This window comes from Vombatus ursinus, unplaced genomic scaffold, assembly GCF_900497805.2.
Source record: "Vombatus ursinus unplaced genomic scaffold, bare-nosed wombat genome assembly UNPS02014158.1, whole genome shotgun sequence".
Taxonomy (NCBI): domain Eukaryota; kingdom Metazoa; phylum Chordata; class Mammalia; order Diprotodontia; family Vombatidae; genus Vombatus; species Vombatus ursinus.
In genome coordinates, this window is record NW_020953936.1 from 5,509,135 (window position 1) to 5,527,831 (window position 18,697).

At 37.3% G+C, this 18,697-nt stretch overlaps 1 protein-coding gene across 3 annotated transcripts in view; it reads left to right on the forward strand.

The window, feature by feature from the left end:
- Nucleotides 1-13,713, forward strand: part of ANP32B (acidic nuclear phosphoprotein 32 family member B) — a 40,530-nt gene extending 26,817 nt beyond the window's left edge. Inside the window, exons 5-7 of one of the 3 annotated variants that reach the window (XM_027859109.1) lie at nucleotides 6,299-6,399; nucleotides 8,117-8,192; nucleotides 12,773-13,055. In XM_027859109.1, coding sequence (XP_027714910.1) covers nucleotides 6,299-6,399; nucleotides 8,117-8,192; nucleotides 12,773-12,828 — 233 coding nt within the window. In that variant the 3' untranslated portion in view covers nucleotides 12,829-13,055. Of the gene's footprint in view, nucleotides 1-6,298; nucleotides 6,400-8,116; nucleotides 8,193-8,928; nucleotides 8,988-12,772; nucleotides 13,056-13,254 lie in introns of those variants that run through there. The other 2 variants (XM_027859110.1, XM_027859108.1) reach the window with 2 other exon arrangements.
- Nucleotides 13,714-18,697: the final 4,984 nt, after the last annotated feature.

The following is an 18,697-nucleotide window of genomic DNA, read 5'->3' on the forward strand; positions in this document are numbered from 1 at the left end:
TGGGAAAGATAGTGCCTACACAGGCAGCAGTTCGTTTCAGGGCTTTTGCAGCTCTGGGTTGAAAATAGAAACCGTCCTTTTTGTCTTTGTATCCCAGTATCTAGCACAGGGCCTGGTACGTAGGAAGTCCCTGTTGGTTTGATTGATGTGAGATACATTTCCATAAGAGCTAAGGATATGCCTATTGAGTTATGAGGCCAGTGTGTACTGTGTGGTCTCTGGACCTCCTGTCCATTAAACAAGTCCTATTTTTACTACAACCTCCTCTGGTCACAAAGAATTGTTCCATTTGGAGACCATCTTGACGCCACACTTCGCCGGAAATATTTGGCCCTCTCTGGTTTTACCTCCATGACTCCACTAACCTCTGGAGTGGGGACATGATCTGTTTTTTTTGCCCATTCTGTGTGTAAGGATTTGTTTGTTCACCTATCTTAAGAATGGCACAAATGAATCATGAGAGTCCCATTTGGAGTTCTTAACCACAGTGAATTAACCCAGAAAATCTCTGATCTGCCTGCTCATTAAGAGTTTTTAAAGATGTTATTTAGGCAAAGTCATTCCTCCTTAATCACTTGCATTGCTGTCCCATACATCCACAATATGGAGCATTTATTTCATTCAAGCAAATATTTTTTGTTTCTCAAGTCATATTTGAAAGTCATATATCCTTATTACAAGAAAACTTCTTTATGAAAAAGAAAGGTTTGTGCATCTGCATCAATTCTGTTTGCTACCTGCAACCCTTGTTGGAGCTCTATGAAAGCTAGCTAGGGGTCCAGTGGGTCATAAAGCTAAATCTTAATCAACAAGCATTTATTTTTTTTAAATGAGTTTTTATTGATACCTGTTATTTCTTAAATCATCATAGTTATCCCAAGAATCCTCTCCTTTCCCTTTCCCAGAGAGCCATCACATATGACAAATAATATTTTTGAGAGGGAAAAAAATCAGCACAACTAATCAAATACATCCAAAAAAATCTGAAAACGTGTAATGTGTAACACTTGTGGACCTCTCACCTCCATGAAGGGGTTGGTTGGGAGCATTTTCTCATGTCTCTTCATTAAAATCCTGCTTGATCTTTATAATTTTGTTACTTTTCCTTCTGATTTTTTGGTGTGCAGTTCTATCCATTTGTTTACATTGTTGTAGTTGTTGTATATATTGTTTCCTTGGCTCAGCTTACTTCACTCTGCATCAGTTCATATAGATCTTTCCATGCTTCTCTGTATTGATCATACACATAATTTCCTACAACACAGCAGAATTCCGTTACATTCGTGTGCTACAGTTTTTTTAGCCATTTTCCAGTTGGCAGGCTTCTACTTTGTTTCTAATTCTTGCTCTCACAAAAAGTGCTGCTATAAATATTTTGGTTTGTATGGGGACTTTGTTCTTATTGGTGGCTTCCTTGGGGTATAAGTCTAGTAATAGAATCTCTGGTTCAAAGGGTATGGACATTTTAGTCATATTATTTGCATAATTCCAAATTACTTTCCAAAATGGTTGTATCATTTCATAGCTCCACCAACAATGTATTAGTATGCCTATCTTTCCACAACATTTTCCAACATTGACTGTTGCCATTTTTTGGTCATTTTTTTTCCAATTTGCATGCATGAGGTAAAAATGATGTGCATTTCTCTGATCATTAGTGATTTGGAGCATTCTTTGTGAATTTTTTGCAATTCTTCTTTTGAGAACTATCCTTTGACTACTTATCTATTGGGGATTGGTAGATAGATAGATAGATAGATAGATAGATAGATAGATGTATTATATAAACACATACATCTATATGTATTGTTTAGATACAAAACCCCTATAAGAGAAATTTGATAAAAAGATTTTTTTTCCTCATTCAGCCACTTCTCTTCTTATCCCAAGTGAGTTAATTTTGTCTAGGCAGAAGCTTTTCAGTTTTAAGTAATCAAAGTTACCTATTTTATCTTTTTGATTGCCTCTATTTCTTGCTTGGTTAAAAATACATCTCTTACCCATAGCTACACGAGGTATGTGGTCTGTTTCTCTTCTAAATTTCTCATAGTTTGATCTTTAACATTAATGTCATGAATCCATTTAGAATGTATTGTGGAATATGGTGTAAAATATTGATCTAAGCGTAATTTCTGGCAGAATGCTTTCCAGTTCTCCTAGCAGTTTGTTTTTTTTTTAAATCAGATAAGGAATTTTTTCCTTGTTACTTTATGCTTTCCATTTTATCAATACTAGGTTATTTAGTTCTGTTTTTTCTGATTCTCCCTTTTTAAAACCTGTTCCACTGGTCTAGCTCTGATTGTTTAACCAATACCAGATGGTTTCTTTGATTGCTGTTTTCTAGAAGTACTGTTGCCCCATCATCCCTACTATTTTCTTTAGTTTCCCTTGATAACCTAGATCTTTTGTTTTTCCAAATGAATTTTGTTATTGTTTTGTCAAGTTCTACAAAGTCTCCCCTTGGTAATTTGATTGGTATAGCATTAAAAGTATAAATTAATTTTGGTAGCATTATCATTTTTATTATATTGGCACAGCCTACCCATTAGCACTAAATATCCCTCCAGCTATTTAAGTTGTTCTTCATTTCCTTAAGGAGACCTTTGTAATTGAAGTCTTTTGTGTGCTTCGATAGGGCCATCCCCAGATATTTTATGTGTTTTGTAGTTATTTGGAATGAGATTTCTCTATCATTTCTTGTGTTTTGTTGTAATTGCTTATAAATGCTATTGATTTTTGAGAATTCATTTTGTAGTCTGCAACTTAGCTGAAGTTATTAATTTTTTCAAATAGTGTTTTTGCTGACTGCCTAGGATTTTCCTACTATATCATCATGTCATCAGCAAGTAGGGATAGATATATCTTTTATTTACCTATCTTTATGCCTTTACTTTCTTTCTCTTGTCTTATTGTTGTTGCTAGTATTTCCAGAACCATATCAAATAATAGTAGGGAGAGTGGAATGATTGTTTCACTCTCGTATTTATTTTAAAATGTTCTAGTGTATCCCCGTTGCATATGATGCTTACTTCTGGTTTTAGATACACTCTTTTAAAGATTTTTTTAAAAAGTTTCCTTTATAAAAGAGTGCTGTACTTTGTCAACGGCTTATTCTACATCTGTTGAGATAATCACATAGCTATCCACAACCGCATGGTTTTGATTTTTAACGTGATTAATTATGTTGATTATTGTCCTATTTTTGCCCTTTTATGTGCATTTGCCATATCTCTGAGCCTAGTGCATTATCGATTTTTGTAAAAGTTTCATGTGGTGCTGAAAATATGTATATTCTTTTGCAGTCCTATTTACTTTTTTAGGGGTGAGAGGAGAAGACAATCTAGATTAGTGACTTGCCCAGGGTCACATGGTTAGTAAGTGTCTGAGGTCGGATTTGAACTCAGGTCCTCCTATCCCCTGTACCACCTAACTGCCCCATGCAGTCCCATTTAGAAGATGCCATAAGTCTTTTAGCTCTAGTTTCTCCAGCACTTTGTTCATTTCCATATTTCCCCTTTTGTTTATCTTTCTTTTGGGCTCATCCAAAACTAAGAGAGGGATATTGAAGTCTCCTGTCACTACCATGTCACTCAGTGTCTCTTGTAACTCAGATAATGCTTCCCTTACGAACTTGGATGCTAATAATTTGGAGCGTATACATTTATTAATAATGTTGGTTTGTGAACTCGCTCCACCAATAGTGCATTAGTCTACTAATTTTTCCATGGCACCTCCAGCATTTGTCATTTTCCCTTTCTGTCAGAAAGAAGTTTCTTGCCCTGCTGTCACTTGGTTGCTGTCTTTGGCTGATGCATTTATTGTCTCCTCCTTCATTTCTGTTTTTTGGGCTGTTCAAGAAATAAATAATCTCATCAGTTCTGTTTTTCTTTCTAAAAATGTTTCAAACACCTCTTTGTTGTTGAAAATCCATCTATTTTCATTTATGGTTAAGCTCAGATTTGCAAGGTAGAATCTAACCCTGAACTGTATGCCAAGCTCCATTGCTCCTTGGAACATAGTATTCCATTCCCGCCTACATTTTCTGGTGGGTGCATAATAGTCTTGCATTATTGGGATTTCCTTTCTTTTGTACCTGAAGGTCATTCTCCTGATTGCTTGTAGAACTTTTTGTCTAGTCCTCTGTCTTGCTGTTTTCATGACTCAGAAACCCGTCCATCAAGCATTTATTAAGCACTTATTGTACACTTTGCCAGGCTCTGTACTAGATGATGGGAGTACAAAGATAAAAATTAAACAGTCCCCGCCCTCAAGGAGACAACATTCTAGTATGAGAAACAACACGTACACATAAAAGTATTTCTGTAAAGTAAATACAAGATAAATTTGGGAGCTGCTGTTGCCTCTAGATTGTCATATGCAAATCAACATCGATTAGACCAAATGGGGTGTTTTTCAGTTCTGTATTCTCCTCAAGGATTCTTAGATGGAGTGACTGATTTCACAGGTACAAGTCTATGAAATGGTGAAAGAAAACAGGGCATGCTTCATTTACACTTGATGTCATACCTTCTGTCTTTTCAAACTGACTTTTAAAAAGGTTTTATTGTCTTTTGTTTTTTACATTACCATAGTTGCCCTAATATGTCGCCCCCCAACCCTTTGGAGAATCCATATAACTATGTAACAGCCCCATATTATGCTTTTATATATCTTAATTTTTATCATATTATTATAACACAGATATGATAATATAATTATATTATATTATACAATATGATATATCTATGTTTTAATTTTTATTATGTTTATATAATTTTTAAAGAAGAGAAAAAATCAGTGTAACTGATCAGTACATTGACAAAGTGTGAAATTATGTCTAATGTGCAACACTTGTGAATCTCCCACCTCTGCAAAGGGGTGGAGTGGATGTTTCTTCTCCTCGCTTTTATTTTGAGACATGCTTGTTCTTCATAATTCTGCAATGTTCAACTTTGACCTTTTTTATATGTTTGGTTGTTCTTTCTATTTCCATTGTTGTAGTATTGTGTATATTATTATTTTTATATTTTTCTTAGGCATTTGGGGTTAAGTGACTTGCCCAGGGTCACACAGCTAGTAAGTGTCATGTGTTTGGTCTGAGGCCGGATTTGAACCCAGGTCCTCCTGACTTCAGGGCCGGTGCTGTACCCACTGCGCTACCTAGCTGCCCCTGTATATTATTTTCTTGGCTCCGATGACTGCACACTGCATCAGACTCACTTTAATGTTCTCATATCCTAATCCTGGTATTCTTTTTATTTTTTTTTCATCCTACAGTCCTATGTACTCAGCACTGTGCCTCACACACAGTAGATACTGAATAAATGCTTTCTGACTGTTAAATTATGATACCATGGGAGAAAGGGGCCATACTTTAGTTTTTCTTCTTTTTTTTGATCCTCTTTCATATAAGGCATTACATTTTCCTAAACCATATTATACTACTCATGCCCTTCCATTGAGGTAACTCATCTTTTGGCAGGTTAACAAAGTGTGCCATATATGTCAAACTTGATGATGCTAGGGACTTGATAACAAACACAATAATGCTGCTTATGTTATGCTGTATCCCAGAAGCCTCAAAGCATTTTGTTGGGATACCTTCAATGATTTGACCTGAGTCACTCATTTAGGTGACAGTTTAATCACCCACCCACTTTGATTGCCATCTTAGAACAGTGTAAATTTACATCAAATTTGGACTGTGTACCTTCAAACAGAATTACTTCTTACTCAGACTTTATTATCTCATCTGAGGCTCTTCACATGGATTTTTGCAAATTATATGCAGTCAACTACATTTATTAAGCACCTACCATATGCCAGGTACTGAATCAAAAACAAAACAGCAACTACCCTCAAGGGACTTAAGAGTCTATCAGGAAAAATATGTAATTAGTAGGTAATATAGATATGTGTGTATACATATGTACATGCATACACACACACACACACACACACACACACACACACACACAGAAAGAATTTATTTCAGGGGAAGGCCACATGTAGTGGGGGGATCAGGAAAAGGCCTTGTGTGGTAGGTGATGCTTGAGCTTTGCTTTGAAGGAAACCAAGGATTCTAAGAAGGAGAGGTGAACTTGTACAAAGTGGTAATGTCACGGAGGAACAACAAGTAAACTAGTTTTTACTAGACCACAGAATGCATGAAGGTGGTGAGTGATATAAAATAAGTCTGGAGAGGTATGCTGGTGCCAGATTCTGCAAGGCTTTAAATTTTATAGTTGAGGCAGACTTAAAATATTAAATAAGCAAATTTAACTCTCTATATTTCCAGATGAAGAAGATGAGTTTGATGAATTTGATGAATTTGATGAAGATGATGATGAAGAGGATGATGCAGAAGGAGATGATTATGAATATGATGTCAGTGGAGAGGTCTGTGTTGTATAAATGTTTCAAAGCCTGTTTTCATGTTCATAGTTTTGTTCCCTGCTATATTAGTGGCAGCTGCAAGAATGAAAAATATGTAAAGGATTTCTGATCATATATTAATATAACATTTAACTATTTAGTTCAGATTTATTTTTAAATCCAACAAATGTTTATTTAGTGCAAAGTCCTCTCTGCAAGACAGCAGTTTTCTTTTATAGTGAGTAGGAAGAAGGGCACAAACTCAAATAGTAATGAGGGCAATGGCAGTCTGGAAAACTTGAGGATCATTGACCTAGACTGATTGGCAGGCTCAGATAGCTTATTCTTTTTCTACTGAAGGGCTCATCAAATTGTCTCAAGTCTGGAGATGTGCTGTTTATATTTAGCTGACTTAGGTAAAAACAAATCTGCTTTATCTATACTTTATAAACAAATCTGCTTTATCTATACTTTATACCTATTCAGAAATAGTCTTTATAAGACCTAGACTTCTTTTTTGTAAACTGGTAATGTTTGTGAGAAGGAAAATGGGGAAAAAAGAATTTTTCATTGAAAAATTCAGTGGTTTTCTCTCCTTTAATATAGTGCACCCCAATACTCAAATGGCCCTTTGATCTCATTAGTGTGGGCATTCTTTCCAGTGATACAGATTGCAACCCATCCAGATCTTCCACTCTATGCAACTCTATCCATGTCCTTCTCTAAACTTGCCTCAGCTTCCCCTCTATGTGCAGTGCCCTTAAATGCCCTTGAGTTGACTTTGCTAGTTGGGTCTCCCTAAACTTCCTTTAAATTGACCTTACCTTTCAACATCTTCTTTCTTTCATGTGAGTTCATATTTTTCATAAAATAAATATCATATTACACATATGTAAATTACATACATATAGTTATACATTACATAGATACAGTATAAATTTTCATTTACATTACATCTCCATAAAATTTTGCAAATGAGTTCATATTCTAATGTTGCCTTTGGCTGCCATATATCCCTACTTGGAAAATAAGTCAAATGTTTTCTGACTAAAGCAAGTTTTAGGCCCTTTTAATCTCTTTGATAGGGAACCTGTTTTATATCTGCTGAACTTTCATGTGAAATTATAAGCCATATCTGTGTCCTTCCATTCATATCCCATTTTTCATCATCAATAACTTGTTTAAATATGTCAGAATCAAGATTTTCTGAACACATACTTATTTTTTCCTTATTTTTATTCCTCTAGCTTTTCATAAATTTTGTTCTTTGCTTTGACAGATAAATGGACACAGCTAATTTGGGAATGACTTCCATATTAGCAACAAGTCATTTCCTTTCTATTAAAATGTAATTAGCCCAATATAGTACAAAATTAATAGGGCTACTCCTGCTTCATGGTGCTAGTCTATATATGTAAAATTTGTAATAAAACTCCCTAATGAAGTCTCATGTAAATGGGATTTTAAAAGGAACTGTTTGCTTAAATGTAATCAGATCTTAGCATTATAAAATTTTTATCCTCTGGAACAACATAGTATAACTGTTAACTAATTTAAACATATTTTTCAAACAGAGCTTATTGAAAAGTAAATTTGTAAAATAGTGTGATTTTATGTCGTTCAAAGATAGAATAGGGTTATATAATAGGCATTTCAATGTCTTGCTTTTTTCCTTTAAAAAAAAGGAAAACAGTATCAAGATATTTCCATAATATTGTAGGATTTATGTCTTGTTCTGTAGGAAGAAGAATTTGGACATGATGGAGAAGTTGATGATGATGATGATGAAGATGAGGATGAGGATGATGAAGATGAAGGTATGCCTAAATTGCACATTGTCTTTTCAGGGATACTTCCTTTTATAGGATCATAGATTTAGAGCTAGAAGGGACTTTGGGGGTCATCTAGACCAAACCCCCTCATTTTATTTTATTTATTTATTTTTGCAGTTTTAAGCTATTTATTTTTAATTTATTTTTATTTTCAGTTCCAAATTCTCTCCCACTCCCCACCTGCTCCCCAACCCGTTGAGAAGGCAAGAAAAACAATGCCTATTTTACATATGAAGTAATGCAAAACATATTTCTCTATTAGTCATATTCTGGAAAAAAACAGCAAGGAAAATAAACAAATGAAAAAATATGCTTCAGTCTGTACTCTGGAGTTCATCAGTTCTCTAGCTGGAGGTAGACAGCATTTTACAAAATGAATCCTTTGGAGTGTCATTGTATTGATCAGAATTACTAAGTCTTTCACAATTTATTATAACCTTGCTGTTACTGTGTAACAGTATTACTGATTCTGCTCACTTCACTTTGCATCAGTTCATGTAAGTCTTCCCAGATTTTTCTGAAGCCATCCCCCTCATTGTTTCTTATAGCACAATAGCTTTCCATCACAATCATGTGGCACAGCTTGTTTCACCATTCCCCAACTGATGGACAGTCCTTCAGTTTCCAGTTCTCTGCCACTACAAAAAGAGCTGTTATAAATATTTTTGTATGTATAGTTCCTTTTCCTTTTTCTCTGATCTCTTTGGCCTTCATTTAACAGATGAGGAAACTGACATCCAGAGAAGTCACACAGGTAATAAGTAGCAGACCAGGATTTAAACCCACATCTTCTAATTCCATATCCATCATCCTTTCTATTATACCACGCTGCTTTTAGTTGATTAGTAGAATAAGGCATGTAGCCTTATTGAATGAAAAAGCACTTATTAAGTGTGTACTGTATGCCCAGCCCTGTGCTAAATGCTGGATATACAAATAGAAAGGTACGACATCTCCTGTTCTCAAGAAGGTTATATTCTAATTGGGAGAAATGACATTTATGGAAGCGTTCAACTGTAGGGTTAATAGAAAGGCCTGGTGGTCCTTGGGATAACTATAGGGCAGTGATCTGTAGGATCCAGCATCTAAGTACCTATAATAAGGTCAAGTGGTCCATAGAGATCAGCAGCAGGACAGATAGTAAGACCTGGGGGTCCACCATCTTACTGGGAGAATTGTAGTTTGTAATTCCTTGCTCATTAAAGCAATGTGAGTGGCTTTGTCCACACTGTAGCCAAGAGGCGGGAAGATTATGGAGCCATGACCATTGAGAAGGGGATTGTGGGCCTAAGGATGCAGGTAGCTGGACGGGAGGGGAAGCTTGCTTCTAGGAATGAGAAAATGATGCTGACAGGAAGGTTGGAGGGAAGAGGAGATCCATCCCAGTGAATTCTGAGGAGAAAGTAGGCTAAGGTTGGGGAGAAGATATTATTCAGTATATTAAAACCTTAATTGTGACTGAGAGGAAAACAAAATATTTTTGTCCCTTAGTCTCCCAGATCATCTTAATATAGTGAAAAAAAATATGCCAGGATGTCAGAGACAGCTGGTGGCACAGTAGAGAGAGCTCGGCCTGGAGTTAGGAAGACCTGAGTTCAAATCAGCCTCAGACACTTGCTAACTGTCTGACTCTGTTCCAGTTACCTAACCTCTGATTGCCTCAAAAAATGGGGGTAATATCACTTCCCTCTCAAGGTTGTTGTGAAGATCAAATGAGAAGATATTTGCAAAGTGCCTGGCACATAGTAGGCACTTAATAAATATTTATTTTTCTTCCTTCCTATGAAATCAAACCCATTTCTGCCCTGGAAGTAGTAGCAACATCAGCAGCAACATTCCTGTGGCAGTGGGTAGTGTACAATACTGTCCTCTCAAAGTTGAACAGCCAATATTGCAACCAGAGTTTGAACCCAGATGTCTCTTGATTCCAATTTCGGTTTTTTCTCTCCCGTACCTAGAGGTTCTTTTTCCAGTCTCAGTTCTTTAGTTACTGCCTTTTGTCTGAGCTTTTGGATTGTCAATCTGTGTCCCAGAGGCAATGGGCTTCAGTTTCCTATATGCATAATGAAGGGAAAAAATCTGGCATTGTATCTCATTTTCCCCTTGCATAGCTAGAAAGAAACTTAGGTAAAGCTGGAAGGCTTCAATCTAGAGGAAGAAAGCTTTCTTTTATCATTCATTTACATGGCTTATTGTAAAGGTACAAAAAGATTTAATTATATAAATTCCAGATGAAGGTTTACAAATTAGGGTAAAGCTTTTTCACAGGATCATTATAATGTGTTATTTTCCTTTTACATGGCAACTTTGCCATGGTGCTTTATCAGGCCTTACAGAAATCCTAAATATCCTTCTGACTGAGGCATCTAAGTAGCATAGTGGATGGTTCTGGACTTGTCAGGAGACCTGAGTTCAAATCCTACCTCAGATACTCAATAGGTGTGTTACCATGGCAAGGCACTCACCCTCCAGGCTGTCTCCTCATCTATAAAATATGAATAACAATAGCACCTACCTTTGCAACCTACCTGTTGTTGTGAGAATCAAATGAGATAGTATTCGTAAAGTGTTTTGCAAACCATGAAGCACTATATAAATGTTAGTTATTATTTATCTTGCTGAGCTGATGACCTTACCTTACCTTTCAATTCTCTCTTTCCTCCATCCAACAAATCCACTATTTCCACCAGGGTGGAAGCTGGCGTTGGTTGATTGAGAGTTAAAATCATAGAGTTGGAAAGGTCTTTATTTATCATATTGTCCAATTTGCCATTCATTCAAGGAATTGCTTCTTTTTTTTCCTGGACAGGTGGTATGTTAGAATAATCCTCTTCTCCTTTCAATTCCCCCAGAGATGGGCTCAGATCTAAACCGAGAGAGCCAGATAAAACTTAGGAACTGGAACCAGTAAGGGAACAGATCAGGGCAAGGGACCCGGAGCTCAGCCAGACTGTGCTCCATCTCTTCCTGCCTGGCACATTGTCTCACTCATGGTTGATCATCCAGTTTCTACTTAAATATTTCCAATATTAGGAAGATTAGGACAAAATACAATTCATTTCATTATTGGGCAATTCCAATTTTTAACATATAATAAAGGTTCACTTTATATGGTGCTTTGCAAACTGCAAAATACCTTAAATACATATTTGTATTGAGCCAGCATCTGATTCTTGTAACAATGATCGCTGACACTCGTAGTACGTTAAGGTTCACAAAGCTTTTTATGTACATTATTTCTTTCGATCATTCCAGCAATCCTGGGAGGTAGATACTGCGTGTTTCCCCCTGTGAAACCTCCCCCTGTTGGTCCTAACTCTGTCCTGTGACACAGAATAACAAACCTGTGACTCCTACAGGACAGTCCTTAACGTATTTGAAAAATCACGTGTCCTCTTAGTCTTTTCTTCTTCATGTTCAACATTCCCATTTCTTCCAACTTTTTCTCATATAACATAAGGGTTTTCACCACTTTACTCATCTAGAAGGATACCACTTTGTTAAAATGTGGTATGCAAAATTGAGCCCCCACGGTATGGTCTGACCCAGTTCAGGGCATCCTGGAAATGTTGCTGCTCTTGATCAGGAAAGGCCCCTGGGATGACCTCACAGGGAGACCGTGTCCCCTTATGGGCCAGAGGCACGATCACCAACCAGACACAAACCATGGTATCCCAGCTCTCTGACCAGACGTTCTTAGCCTCGCTCTTTTCCACATGCCTTTTCACATCTTCAACAACTTCAGTTTCCGAAAGCTAATACCTCTACTCTTTTTCTAAGGATCATAGGACCTGTAGCTGAAAAGGACCTTAGAGACTGCTCAGTCCAAATACCCTCCTTTTATAGCCCAGCAGGTTTAAGTGATAATAAGTGACAGAGTCTCAGATTCCATACTTAAGTGTTCTTTACCCAGACTTTCTCTACTTGTCCCCTGTAGCTTTCATGGAATCATGGCAGGGCCCTTCCATTACAAACCTGCTCTGTGCTTCCTCCATATCCGGTGTATGTACGCTTTGTTCTCAGTCACGATGGTTCTGGTCATGATGTACCTTGGTGTTGGTCAGTGGTTCAGCTTGCCCCTCCCCCTACAGTCTTGGGCATGATTGATGGCCCTCTGACACCCTATTCATTGAGGTTTAATGGATGTGAATAATACTCATTGCTTTTTGGAGACAAAAAAATTTAACCACATGACCTGTGGGAAAGGCTAGTCCCATTTTACCTCTATCACTCTGAATGGACTGTTGATCAGCTCTGGGGATGAGACACCTTGTCTTTAGAGGGCTCCTGTCTGTCCCATGCATGGTTGGTAGTATCTGTGACCAGCCTGTGGTGAGCTGAGGTCATTTTCAGCTAGGTGAGTATTACATCCATATCCATGAGTCTCAAGGGCCTTGTTAATTTCCTACCACTTGTCAAGATTGGAGTTTCTCAGCAATCTACTATGTATCAAATACCTAGAGCTGCTAACCCAAGGTTATCCACCTTGTGCCTTTTGGAGAATTCCTCTAGAGTTTTCTGCATAGAATTGAGAGACTGGGATAATGTATTTTTCCTACCCCTAGGCCTTCCTGACCTGCTCAATAAAAAGGAATGGATTAGAAACTTCTCCTCTGCATAACTCTCCAAAATACCTATCAACTTTGTGAGGAATAATCCTGTTTCATCAAGAGCAACCTTGTAGCAGAGGGCCTCATAATTAATAAGGCTTTTACCAATAAGTCTGAAAATCCTCTCATTCCACATTCGAAGGTTTTTTTGTCAAATGCATTACTGAAGCTAAAATATACCATGTGGACAGGATTCTCCCATAACTAGTAAGATCATTAGAATTGTAGAAAGAGAAAAGAACAAGGTCGCTAAAGAAAAGAACCTTGTATGAATCTTTTAATCACTAAAAAATGCTCTGAAGGGCTTAAAAATTTCCTTCTGTTGTCATCACCTTGTATTAAAAAGTTTAGCTAATAATAACTTTAAGTGTGTTCTCTTTAAAGTGAAGATTTCCTACTCGGGGGGGGTCTCAAAATGTGTCTTCTGTATTGTATAGAGGATGAAGAGACCGGGAAAGGTGAAAAAAGGAAGAGAGAAACAGATGACGAAGGAGAAGAAGATGATTAAGACCCCAAATGATCTGAAAAAAAGAACTGTTCAGTATTGTATGGACTGCTCCTGTTGATTTGGTAGCTGTAAAAAGAAGTGGTAGCTATAACCCAAGCCCCCAGGACCCCTGAAGAGCCAAAGAGTAGTTCCTGTGACAGTCTACATTCCTCCAATCAATCCCCATTGGATATCCAAGTTACCAACAAATGTGGGGAATTAACCCCAACAAAATAGTCAGAGTTGTTAGGTTTTCTTGTAAGGCTATTACTATAGCAGGAAGAGCAGCTGTGATGGGTGAGTCATGATTGTTGATGGCTACCAGTTACACCAAGGTTGTAATACCATTTTTACTTTCTGTACAAAAAAAGAAGCTTTGTAAATAAAATCTTAACATTTTGGGTCTGTTTTTCATGCTTTGCTTTTCTTTTTTTTTTAACCATTAATTTTTTACATTAGTATGTTTTATGTGACAACTGCAGATAAATATTTTTAAGAATTTCAGTGAAATAAACATGTTACTATTTGATAAAGTCTAGTTGTACGTTTACATTTTTAAAATTAGACTTCAGATATGCTCATTTGAAACATACTAAAGAGAATTATTTGGATTTTTAAAGTGATGGTAATTGAAAAAATGTACTTGTGGGTATGTTTACACATTGTACATTTAAATCAATTAAGCATTGATAATGAGAGGCATGAATATTTCATTACTGTCAGTATGGAGGATTTTATATGGTTCTGAATTCAAAAGTGCTGAAGTTCCTAGGGAACATTAAGCTAAGATTTTTAGACATAAGTAGTAGCTAAGTTAAGAAAGCAAAGTCTGACATAACGGTTCTTGTACCAAGGTTAAAATATTTATAGTTTGTCCAATTAATAGTTTATTTTGGAGAAGTGGATGACAACAATGTATAAGACTTTAAAAAAAGCATTTTTCTAAAACTGCAAAGGACTTCTAGAGGTCATTTCAGCTATTCCAGAAGAAAGGCATTTATCTTATTCTTAAAGATGGAAGTAAGTATATGAATGCAGTGTCAACAGATTAACAATACTGCCTATTTCTCTAAGTGTAACATTTAGTTGTTGTTATACTAGTGGGTAATTTCTTCTGTTGTGTCTGAAGTTTGGGAATTTTTGTGATTGTAAATGGCGTAAGTTGAAATGAAAATGGTGAAAGGGTGGATGGGAATCTTATCCTCTGAATATAAAAAAAGGCATACTTACAAGATCATATAATGGCAATATCAAAAATAGCACTGTTTTTAAAAACAATAATAATTAAATGCAGTTCTTTTCCTTGGCACTAAGGTAGAGTTGATTTTTTTTTCTCTTTTTGTAAATAGAAATCCATATTAAAGTTGAATTTTTATTTCAGAATTAATAGGCATTAATTTTCCCCTTTCCTTCTCTTTGTGTGATCAGGTTTTTGCATGAGATTGGCTATATTTATGTTACATCCTTTAGCCTTACACCCTTAAAGGGACATGACCTTTTTATATCACTTTATGTCAGGAGACATTCCTTTTGAATAGGTTTTCTTCTGTTTCTTAGAGAGTTCAAGGAATACCTTTGCATCCTTTGCTAACACAGCTATACTTATCAGATATAGTAAGTAATGTACTCTGCTTACAAACTCATATTTCCATGTTTGTCAGCTGATAGTCACATGCTTCCATAACTCTCTGGCATACATAAGATTTACTCCTTCTGTATTTGTCCTAAGTGTTCCTTAAAGATCCACTTGGTTCTAAGGGCTTTCTTTGTGAAATTTGACTCAATTGGAAACCTATTTTTAAGTATGTTTACGAGTGGGAGTTCTTTTGTAAATCAATCTCCTCAATCTCTTTGGACTTTTCTTCCTTGTCCTATAACCTAACAAATTCACATTCTCTCTTAAACAGTTTGAGGTTGAAGTATCCATCTCAGACTTAATCATCAAGACAGGCTTTCAGTTCTTACTTGATTTCAAATCTCATTTCCTATAAAAAAAGTTGTCATGATTTTCTTTATTATTTTTTGCGTTCAATCATCCTTGCCAAAAGACTTCTATAATAATTTTTGGATAAACTACTTTTCCACTGATTATGTCACTGGGCAGAGACAATTTCTTTCTAGTAAATTTTCCTTTTCTCAGCAGGAAAACTGATTTGACCAGGTTCCATTCATTGCTTATAAACATTAGGATTCCCATTTCATATCAATAAGAACTTTTATTAGACTTGTGGAAATCAAATCCTTGAAGGATTAACTGCAAGGTGCTGTTCTGGGGTTTCTGTTAATGATGAGAATTGACTGATTTGGGAAAAGCCATGAAATCTGTGATTCAAAACATAACCATATAATGGGCTGCCCACTCAGGCAGTCTCTTCCACCTACTCCTTTCATCAAGGTCTAGTTCCCTCCTGCTTTCTGATAGAGCAATGTATTTATTTTTCCCTTCTCTCAAGCACTGTGCTCTGCATATCTTGCCAATCTTGGCCTTGGAAAAGAGCCTATCTATCCCTAAGATTGGTGGTGGGTGGAGGTACACCATGTATGATAGCTATGTCCAACTCAACACTGCCCTTCTTGTAACCTCACTGTTTTCAACACCAGCTTTCCCTTAAGCAACATCTATTGTTGTCTCAGGCTCCACTGTATCTCTTACCAGAACCGTAGGACCCAGAGACCACAGAAATGACTTCTGATTCCTATGGGGTGGAGGTAAATGAGATTACAAAGGAGTGGTATTGAGTTTTACCCTGGTCCAGATGTTTCCCTTCTGTTGCAGACCTATCCTGACTCTTCATTGGGAGAAATGATGGATTCGTGCCCCTATTGCCTTGTTCCTCTGGAATCATAACTCAGAAGTCATTCCAGCCTTCATCAAGAGATGAAGAATTTAGGTTAGGTTTGGGGCCATTTTAATAAAGATCAGTCAGCCCCCTAAAATTTGAAAATAGGATGATGGTAGTTGAAAAAGCCTTGGATTTGGAGTTAGAAGATAAAGATTTGAACCCCAGCTTTGGCACTTATTATCCATGACCTTTATATGACAACTTTTCTGGGCTTTAGTTTCCTCATCTATAAGGTGAAGGGATTGGACTAGATGACCTTTAAAGTCTTTCCAGCTCTACATACTATCACTTATTATGGATGTAAAGGAATTACAGCCAGCACACAACCCCAAGAAATCTATCCCATTGAGGTCCCATAGCAAATGGATGAATAGAGTGGAGAGAGAAAAAAGCAATTGTGCTTGACATATGTTGCATGGTTCCATAGTGTGGGAAATGCAGATTTATTCCTCTACCCCTAAGTTGCAGGAAGAATTCCAGAAGCACTGGTATAGTCTCATGCCCTGATGTGTGTGTGATGGCCAGGGAAAGCTGTGGCCTCTAACACAGAACCCTGGACTGAGGGCTTTTCCTAATGCTGTCATTTCTCCCAGTGATAGAGCAGTTACATTTCTCTGTCATCCTTAGCTAGTTAAAGCCCCTCACAGAGCTAGTTTTCTTGGGTACTTGGTGAACAGAAGCTGTATGACTTTGCACAGCCCTCCCTCACTTAAAGCCAATTCACTTGCATGCCGTGGCATGACCTCCCTGACGTCATAGTCCTCTTCTAGAACGAAAGACAAACAACAATAATTAAGACTCCAGTGCAAAAGGCAATGGCTTCTCATGATATTCACTCAGATTTCTGCAACTTTCATTTAAGGTTTACAAAATACTTTCCTAACAATGACCTCCTGAGAATATGATAAATAATATTTGTAAAGGACTAGATAAACCTTAACATTTAAATGCTATTAGTTTGCTAACTGTTGTGGAAAAAAAAGTAGTCTAAGTGGTAATTCCATTTTAGCAGATGAGATGATAGGCTCAGATTAAGTAGCTTGTTCAAGGTCACAATAAATTTTAGAGTCCAGATTACCCAAAGCCTAAGTCCAATATTCTGCTATACTAACTGCAGCTATGATTTGAGTCCATAATGTCTCTCTATCAACTGTTGGAATGTTACTCCATGTGTCTTCAGGGCTCTTCCTACCCCAAAAGTGGCATTTGAGCTGGATTTTGAAGTATGGATAGGGTTAAAGCAGGCAGAGATCTGGGAGAGAGCATATCAGACACAGGGGAAAGCCTAAACAGGTATATGGATCTGGAAAGGCGTAAGACACATTTGTAGAACATTGGGGTAGTCTACTTTGGTAAGAGCATGGAGTACCTTAAGGGAAATAATGTTAGGTATATTTGGAAAAGTAGGTTAGAGTCAAGGTAGGCCAAGCCTTGATTGACAGACAAAGGAATTTGGACTTTACATGTCAGCCACAGGGAACTCTTTAATGAGTCTTTAAAAATGGAGTGGCATTAGGGAAATTAATTCTCCTATTAGAGTAATGTGTCTAATGGATCAGGGAAGAGAGAGACAGGAGGCAGGAAGACAAGTTAGGGGGATGCTGTGATGCTTACCATGTGCAAGGCATTGTACTAAGTCCTAGGGACACCAAGGAAAAAGTCAAATAGCCAGTGCCCTCAGGGAGCTTATATTTTACTGGGTAGATACCATATGTATACAGTAAAAATAATTTCAAGAGAGAGAATAACTATTAACTGTGTGAGGGGTGAGCAGGAGGGGATCAGGAGAAGCCTTGTGTAGGAGGGGATATCTGAGCTATGCTTTAAAAGTAGGGACACTATAGGGCTGCTCGGTGGCGAAATGGATAGAGCACTGGGCCTTGAGTCAAGAAGTCCTTCTTCCCAAGTTCAAATATGGCCTCAGACACTAGCTGTGTGACCCTGGGTAAGTGACTTAACCCTGTGTGCCTCACTGTCCTCATCTGTAAAATGAGCTAGAGGGAAATGGAAAACCACTCCAGTACCTCTGCCAAGAAAACCCCAAATGGGGTCACAGAGAATTGGACAAAACTGCAAAATGACTGAGTGTGCCAGTCGCGCCGTGCGCTCTCCTCCTATAAGGAGCAGGCTGCCAGGGTCATACTTACCAGTCTTCGGTGCCCACCCGGATAAACACAGAGACGAGCCAATCAGGAGGTGCAAACACTCGAGCTTTATTCAGAGGCCATCACAGCAAGGCCAAGCTTATGCCCAGGCTTAGGGAGACCTTCCCATCAATAGAAGGTAGGTAGAGAAACCAAAGAGTGAGGATAGAGATGTAAGACAAATAATTAAGAATATGAGAGAGGTTGAAATTCTAAAAGCCCAAGGGAAAAATCTCAGTATAACCCTAGCTCACAAGCAGATAAACCAACAGAGAGGCTCAAAAACAGAAGGAAGGTTGGGCAAAGCTTCAAAGAGGCCAGAATACAATAAAGTATATTATGAAGGAAAATAAACCCCCCCAAAATCACTGATTATAAAAAGAATCCTACAAAATTCTCAGATACA